General features: G+C 39.2%; 1 protein-coding gene across 1 annotated transcript in view; it reads left to right on the top strand.

Moving 5' to 3' along the window:
* Window positions 1-9,126, top strand: part of PAPSS1 (3'-phosphoadenosine 5'-phosphosulfate synthase 1) — a gene marked incomplete at its 5' end in the record, with an annotated part of 47,585 nt that overhangs the window by 13,228 nt on the left and 25,231 nt on the right. The window contains one exon of the mRNA XM_080639158.1: window positions 2,693-2,811. Within this exon, the coding sequence (XP_080495284.1) occupies window positions 2,693-2,811 (119 nt within the window). The remainder of the gene's footprint in view (window positions 1-2,692; window positions 2,812-9,126) is intronic.

Here is a 9,126-nt window from a genome sequence, read left to right as displayed (position 1 = left end):
ATGTCTCCAGAGAAGGAGACTCCACAACCTCCCTGGGCAGCCTGTTCCAGTGTTCTGTCACCCTCACTGAGAAGAAGTTTCTTCTCAAGTTTAAGTGGAACCTCTTGTGTTCCAGTTTATACCCATTACCCCTTGTCTTATCATAGTTTGCCATTGAGAAGAGCCTGGCTCCATCCTCATGACACCCCCCCTTTATATATTTATATACACTAATAAGGTCCCCCCGCAGTCTCCTCTTCTCCAAACTATAGAGACCCAGCTCCCTCAGCCTTTCCTCATAAGGGAGATGCTCCACTCCCTTAATCATCTTTGTCGCCCTGTGCTGGACTCTCTCCAGCAGGTCCCTGTCCTTCTTGAACTGAGGGGCCCAGAACTGGACACAATATTCCAGATGCGGTCTCACCAGGGCCGAGTAGAGGGGAAGGAGGACCTCTCTCGACCTACTGACCACCCCCCTTCTAATACACCCCAGGATGCCATTGGCCTTCTTGGCCACAAGGGCACAGTGTTGGCTCATGGTCATCCTGCTGTCCACTAGGACCCCCAGGTCCCTCTCCCCTACACTACTCTCTAACAGGTCGTTCCCCAACCTATACTGGAACCTGGGGTTGTTCCTGCCCAGATGCAGGACTCTACACTTTCCCTTGTTATATTTCATCAAGTTTCTCCCTGCCCAACTCTCCAGCCTGTCCAGGTCTCGCTGGATGGCAGCACAGCCTTCTGGCGTGTCAGCCATTCCTCCCAGCTTAGTGTCATCAGCAAACTTGCTGACAGTACACTCAATTCCCTCATCTAAATCATTGATGAATATATTAAATAATACTGGTCCCAATACTGACCCTTGAGGCACTCCACTAGATACAGGCCTCCAACTGGACTCCGCCCCATAGACTACAACTCTCTGGCTTCTGTCCTTCAGCCAGTTCGCAGTCCATCTCACTACCTGATCATCCAGGCCACACTTCCTCAATTTAGCTATGAGGATGCTGAAGATTTCTGAAGAAACTTTTTGAAATTGGGGTTCTGTGCTAGTGCCCATGAAAATGACTTCATATCCCTAGCCTCAGATCAAGATGTAACAGCAGCCTGCAATAAAAAAAGCCTAAGTATGCAATCACTCATTGCAAATATTGTTTCAAATGCTTCTCTACTCTGTATCATAGTTTGCAAAGGCTGATGATAACAATTTTTAAAGTAACCGTTTTCCTGAGCTGAGTTTACTGATGTTGTAATGATGAACTCAGCATTTATCAAAACAGTTATAAAAATTCAGGAAATCTAAGACATTGCACATTATTGATTATTTGATACTTCTAATGCTACCAAATATGTCCTGTGAAGACCAGGAATAAATAAGGCTGACCTAAGGTTTGCTCAGAATCATAGCAAGGTGGCTTGAGATGGCACCATACAAATCATAGAATCAAATAGGTTGGAAAAGACCTTTAAGATGATCAAGTCCAACTGTTACTCCAGGACTACCATGTCTGTACAGAATCTGTGTTTGTGCTGTAGAACTTCTGTAATACTTCGTGAATTTTACAAGCTCCATAATGGAATTGTGTTACTTTAAAAGTGGTGGTGAGGTATACAGTGGCTGAGTAAGTTACAAGTGGGTCTAGCACTGGCTGTATCTTATAACCTATCTGATATACGAAGGATGAAAATTAAATGAACTTGTCTGTTCACAGAAGTGAGCAACTGTCACCACCTTTTTCTCTGGCCGTGGTAATGAGACACTTTGTTTGTCTCCTGTTCCCACTGCTCCTAAAATCAGATAGCTATAAAGTATACAGGCTTTGATACAGATATTGGATTTTATTTATCACATGAGGTACTGCAGCAGTCTTTTTCTTAGGTGAGGAATTCTGCTACTAATTTTCAGAGTATTTAAGACTGAAGTGAAAAACTCAGTTTTAATGTTTGTAGTTGTGCAGGATGCAGATGTTCGGTGGCTGTAGCTCAGCTGATATTTCTGCTGCAGATCTGACTTGTAGGCCTTACATGCTTTGCCTTTATCTTTGATTTTTTTTCCTCCTTGTTTATGTATGATCAGTTAGAATCTCCTTTTCAAATCAGATTGCTGGCTAAGTAGGCCAGAACAAGCTCGCTGTAGCTTGTAGTGTCTGTGGCAGTAGTTGTTACAACCATAGTAAACACACACATCTACTTCATATTAACAGCTATCTTAAAATGGATTTATTAGCTGAACTAAGGTAATAGATGTTGGAATTTCTTACTCTTCTGAGTACTGCCTGGTGTCATGAGTGTAAATTCACCTATATACTGGTTGTTGGACATCATGCTTTGTGTTCAAAAAAACCCAGAACATCACAGCTAATAATGAAGGACAGCGGATGGATGACTGACTCTGGGTTGATGTGCAGAGTTCTACTGCCATTGCTTCTTTGTTTCTTCACAGTATAAATCAAATAACTTGCCAACAAAAATGAGCTGTGCATGTGCTGCAAAATGCTGAAGTTTGATGCGGTCATGTAGCAGGATTAGCAGATGGTCTGATTAAGAAAAAAACCTGTTGATTTCTCTAAGAAATGCTGCATTTAAGAAAGTTAAAACCCTGTGCTCTTGCCTGTCATGTTGGTTTATATATAGAAAACTGTCTGAGAACATTGTTAAAATGGAGTAATCCTTTGGGAAAAGTTGCTTAAGATTTTTGTCTTACGTCCTGTAGGTTTTACTGGGATTGACTCAGAGTATGAAAAACCAGAAGCCCCAGAGCTTGTGCTGAAAACTGATTCCTGTGATGTGAATGACTGTATACAACAAGTTGTGGAACTTCTTCAAGAAAGGGTGAGCAGAAATGCTGATATATCTTAGTAACTTTTTTCAAAGCATTTGTGCCTGTTGTCTGACTGTATGTTCTGGGAAAAGCAAAGACAGTTTTTAAGAGTTAAAGGCTTATTCATCTTTAAATTCTAGCTTATAAACTTGTCCTAATGTGTGCTTCATTTTTAAACCTAAACATTGCAACAACTTTGATCTCCAAGTGGAAAAAAAAAAATTGAACAAGTGGAAAATCAAGTTATATTAATTATCATAACTGAAAACTGGAAGGGAGAGAAGGCTGTGTCAGTTGTTACAGAACCAGTGATCAATGCTGACTTAGCAAATGATAGCAACCAATTTTAAAGATTCTGAATTTTTTTACTTTGTCTCTATATTGTACAAGTTAATATATACGGCAGGTAGGAAGAGCCAGGGATGCACTCACACAGTACTTTGAGCTGGCTTAAATAGGGGTGCTGTGGTTGTGTCTAGTTTACCTGGTTTACACTGTTTTTCCTGCACTAGTAAAAGTGGTCCTGCAGTTGAGTAAGGACTTGTTCAGGAATCTGTTCTTCTTTGCATGCCTGAGTTGAGGTAATGGTTCATAGCTTCTGAAAAGGTAAGACTCTCCTTGTTCATGCATGCAGTCTACACCATCCCTTTTCAAGCCTCTGGGCCTCCTCCGATTGTCTGCTAAGTGATTCAGTTCATTAACCAACCTAAAAAAACCAACCAACCAAAGCAAAACAAACCCAACATAAAAACCCTAAAACAAAGAAAAAAAACCTAGATAACCACACCTCCCCCCCCCAAAAAAAAATCCCCAAAAACCCCACACCAAAAAACCCATGCACAAAACAAAACAAAAAAACAACAACAACAAAAAAAAAGGCAAAAGACCAAAGAAACAAACAAACCCCCCAAAACCACCCACGAAAAGCCAGTCCAAAAAAACCCCCAAAAAACAAAACAACAAAACTCCCAAAACCCAAGCCTTACTAAAAGTGAAGGCAGCCATAAGATAGCCTCTTGAAACCAGATAGCCAGAGTTTGCTAATCTTCATGAAGAAGAAATGTCTCCTTACATTCTTATCTATAGTCAGTGGGTAGTGAGCAGATGACTTTTTAAACAATTAATTTTGATACTCCAGCAGACAATTATTCATGTGTTTTGTGATGGATTTGTTCGTTTTTGTGAGGTGGATGTTCTGGAAATCTAGGGTGTAGCTTGAGTAAAGCTCCACCAAGTGTTGAAGTTGCTACAAGCAAAAGACTTCATCATGTAGTGAGCATGGAGTTAATTTTAGCCCTCTGTGCCAGTACAGTTCTAGTGAGATTTAGTCTCTTGTATCTAAATTTTCAATAAAACTGTTTGCTTTGTTTTGCTTAAAACTCACAGCTTGCTTAAGGTTGCACAGGAGATAAAACAGGGCAGAAAACCATGGCAGAAGTGTTCAAGGCCAGTTTGGATGGGGCTTTGAGCAACCTGGTCTGGTGGAAGGCGGCCCTGCCCATGGCAGGAGGATTGGAACTGGATGAACTTTAAGGTTCCTTCCAGCCCAAAAGGTTCTGTGGTTCTATGATTTTTACCCTAATGCTCATGTGAATGTTTTTTGGAAGAAAAAAGGAGAGTGGTGTATCAGAGTCCTGTGTATGGGAGGTTACAGTTCCTGACTGTGGGAAGCCATATGCCTGCTGCTCAGAAGAACAATTCACTAAGTTTCATAATTGTAGCAACCAATGTTGTGTGTGCCGAGATGGTGATTCCCAAAGTCTTGCGTTAGCATGCTTGGTTTACAGTGCTGAATGCTGGCTCCTAGCCCAGTCAGCTTAGCTCTGTCCTTTGCTTAAGGCACATCTTAGCACAGATTTTTCTTTCTTTGTAGACAGCAGTCTCATGAATGCCAAGATATCTTAGTGGTTGCTTGCTTCAGTGAAAGACAATGAAACCAAGGCATGGCTGAACAGGCATGTCTTGTTCTCACGCCATCTTAATTCAGTGATAGCTTGAGAGTATAACTTCTGTAGGTTTCCTTTAGTTGGAACAAGCTGTGTCTGTGGTGTTCTTGAATAATCCATTGTGATTTGTGAAGAAAAAAGACCATAGGCAAGCAGTATTAAAAATAATTTGTGATGCTTGTTTTGTTTCAGTAGCTGTGAAAATGTTTGGGAAGAAATCCATTCAAAGTGTTGGTAGTCCTTGAATTTCAAGGAGTGTTTTTATGTAGTAGTTCAGACAATGGCAGAAGAGAGAAAACAATTGGAACTGTATAAGTGTGTATTGTGGCAGAGATAGATATACATACAGAAGTTTATTAACCAAGAATTTGAAACACAGCTGTTTTGTAGGTAGTAGAATTCTTAGAATTTTTCATATTATTTGAAAAGAACTCTGAAGCAAATTTAGCAGGACTTTTCCAAAACTGTGTTCAGCCCTTTATGGAAGAAAAAGGGAGGTAACCACGCAGAAAAAGGAGTTATAAGCAGATATTGATTCTGGAAAGTTTTTGTGTGGTATAACTTGGTTTTGAGGGTCATATGGCTTGGTTTCTTTGCACGTAAATGCAATATACACTTGAAAGTTCTTTGTAGGGATCTAGAATTCAAGGTACTGATGATTATCTCCTCCAGCTACCAAGTGTCACCCCCAGCTGCTTTCAGTACTATACACACTTATTTTCTTCCAACACCACCCCCCTACCCCCCCCACCCCCCCGAAAGACTTTTGTGGCCTTTGAGCTTGATAAATTTGACTTCAAATCTGCTGACATTTTCTAGTGGAGTCAGACAAGCCTAGTGCAGGTGTTTGGCTGTAAAGATTTAGTTGGTTTTGTTCTTGTTTTTCTTGTCAACAAATGTAGCTGATGTAGCCCATTGCACAAAGTTTGTATTTCCTTACTATGGAATAAATTCAATATTTAGCCTGGAAAGTATTTTCTGAAGAAGTCATAGTTCAGAAATGCCACCTTTCCTGTTAAGGAAGTGCAAAATTGCGCAAGGGAAGAGTTGAATTTCCAGTAGGTAACTTGAAACTTTGAACTTTCAACTTTTTGTAAAAGTCCCACACTTAACGGATGTCAGTTTATGGCAGTTCTGCAATGCCATCCCCTAAACTGGAATTTGATCACACCCTTCTTCTACTGTTTAGATCAATCCATTGGGTGTATATAAACATTGTGTCCCTTCTTCCATCTCCTACCCATCCCCCAACAATTACAGACCATTTCCTATCTAAGCTTGGCATTACACTGGTATTTGGGAAGGTGCTCCTCATGGTTATGCAGTACTGGTTTCCTAGCTCTGTTCATACAATTCCCTGCAATTGTATTTAAATTCTGTACTTTGGAATGGTCAGAATTAGGAACACAGTATAGAAGATAAGGCTTGTTCTTGGAAGTCAGTCTCTTTTTTTTCTTTTTTTTTTTTCTTTTTTTTTTCCCCTTAACATGCAAACTTTGGTTGGTCTTGGAAAATATACAGAAATGAGTGAGACTAACTGGTTTTCATAAGACGTGAGTTAGTTGGGTGGGAAGCCACTAGGGCGGTCAGGGACTGGCGCATATTGCTGTAAAGGAAAGGCTGAGGGGAACTGGACTTGTTAAGCCTGGAGAAGAGAAGGCTAAATGAGATCTTTTTGCTGTTTTTAGCACTGCAGTGGGAGAGTATAAAGAAGACAGATTAAGGCTTTTGTCAGAGGTGCGCAAGGGTAGCATGAGGGGCAACAGACATGAGATGAAATATGGGAAATTCAAGCTAGGCATAGGAGAATAATACCTTTTTACTGTAAAGATGATCTAATATTAGAACAAGTTTCCCTGAGAGTTTGTGATGTTCCAGCCATTCAGATATTCAAAACTTGATTGGCCAGGTCCTGAACAGCCTGCTGTACTGGATCCAGTTTTGAGCAGAAGGTAGGACTAGATGACCTTTGCAGGCCCCTCCATAATTCTCAAATTAGGCTAATAGTTACTTTGTGTGAGAAGCTGAGGGGGAAAACAAAACACTCTGTGTAAATGATATGCAAAATTACACTATTAGTTTTATACTATTGCACTGAAGATTTAAACACTTAACAAGAAAGATGTAAGCCAGAGTGAGCAGTATAAGCTTCTAAGCATAATTTTAAAAATCCACACCTCAGTACTTAACTTTTCTACTTTCCACATTAATAAAACATTGATTTCTTCTTATGCTTAGGAAAGTACACAGAACTTCCTGTATTTTAAGTCATAGAATTCCTATTTGTGAAACATGTCTGCTTTGGTTGTGATTGCTTTCTTCTGAAAATATACTACTGAATGTTACAGAAATAGATTTCAGTAGCTCAACTTGGTAAAAAAAAAAAAAAAAAAAAAAAAAGGCATGTATAATTTTGGAGTTGTTATTAAAAGAACAAGCTCTAGTTACACTGAATTGCATGATCATTAAATACTGTGATGGTGTCGTTTTTGTTATCTATTCTGCTTTCTTCTCTTGTTTTTAACTTCTGGGGCAGGGCACAGACAAGGTTTTGGTTCAGAGTCACTGTTAATCGCAGAGAGACTGGTTGAGCAACAGTCATCCAGGTAGATCTGCTGACTGATAGGTTTGTATGAGTATTTCAGAGATGTTTTCAGTCAAAATGATTTAGGTTGATACAGATGTACTGTGTAAGCTAAACATGACTTATTTTGAACAAAATAAATGTGTAAAGGTGTCTTTACACATGTGAGAGAAACAGCAGTGAATGCCTGTGGTCAGAAATTCCTCTTGTTGGCACAAGAGTAGTAGTTTTTCTATGGCTGAAGTGAATTTAAGAAGTGATAGAACATAACATAATGAGCAGAGGGTTTCAGTCCGGAAAATCGTACTCCTCTCTGTTAAGATCACAGCTGTTACTGTTTTTCAGTTTTCCCTGTACTTAAGGTACTTGCAAATTTGCCTGCAAGGTATAAGTACCAAGGCAGTAATTACTATAGTTGCACAAATACCTCTGTTTTTTTCAATATGTAAATAATTCAGTGGCCTCACACCTTAATTAATATGAATTTGTAAGACTAGTCATTCAGTGATATAAATTTGATTTCACTTGTGGAATGCCCATCTGCTGGAAACTTGCCTGGAGGCCCTTTCTTTACAGTATGTTGAGGATTGACAGCACTAGCAAAGAACCTGCCACAGCAGTCTAAAGAGGCAAATTCCCATAAAGCATCTAGGTTATTTGTTTATTATTTTGCTGTTTTTCATATGAATGCATTCAGAAATAATAAATGTTGAGGAATATTGTGTAACTTGTCTTCTGGTAGAATGGACTTTTGAGAAGTTACTATCTTAAAGTAGTCACTAGATGGCTTGCTAGCCTAGAGTTTTCTTAAAATTCATACAGTTTAAAGACCTATGGATTCCTCTTTTTTAAAAACCTAAGATGTTGTTTTAAATTACATTTTTTATGTCTGCAAAGGATTCTAGGTTTAGTAATCCTGCAAATTCTCTAAATGTCTGACTCAGTGTTGATAGCACTATCTTCAGGCTACTTAACATCCTTATACTGAGGTGGGTTGTTCGCAGAAACTGCATTGTGAAACCTTTTTCTCTATTGTTTTGTCCATTAGTGTGACACTAAAACCAGGATGTTATTTGAGTAGACCTTTTAATAGGCACATATATTTTCAGCTTTGATGGTTTGTAAAATTAGGACGTTCTAGCATGGTGATGACCTAGGCTCCAGAGGGGAATCTTCAGTGAAGCAGCATAATGTGTAGTCAGTCATTATGCTTTTAAGGTCTGCTGTTCTTTACAGGAGGCAATACCTTCGTTTGATTCTGGGAGTCTGCTGCAGCTCTCCTGGGCTGTAGTACTGCTGTTCAGGCAGAGAAAAAGAAGGCGGGTTTTGCCTAACTTACTATCTAATAAAATCAGCTTCCCAAATGACGTCTGATATGTAATGGGCTGAACTTATAAATCACAATTGCTAAGTGCTAGTTTAATTTGTTTTGCTTTTGTTTGTCTTTGGAGCTATGAATTATGTAACAGCCAGTGAGACTCTCCGTGTCTTTTTATGCCTGCAGCCATTTTATCTCCCACTTGCTTTCATCATCCTGCTCCCTTTGTTTTACTTTCCATGGAGGTAGTGCCTAATATCTGATAAGTGCTTGAATAAGCAGTTTAAAATTCTCAGGCAAACTTGGTTTTTCCTGCAAGCATACCTGTGTACATTGGGAAAAGAAAGATTATTTCTTTATCCTTTATATGGGTCTGTATATACTTTGCTATAAAGGTAAGCTTTTTTTTTTTTTTTTCCCCTCAAAAAGTAAAACATTACTTCATGAAAATTTCCAAAACTCTGAAAAACATTTTTTA

This window comes from Psittacula echo, assembly GCF_963264785.1.
Source record: "Psittacula echo genome assembly, chromosome: 1".
NCBI lineage: Eukaryota > Metazoa > Chordata > Aves > Psittaciformes > Psittacidae > Psittacula > Psittacula echo.
This window is presented reverse-complemented; position numbering and strand designations above follow the sequence as displayed.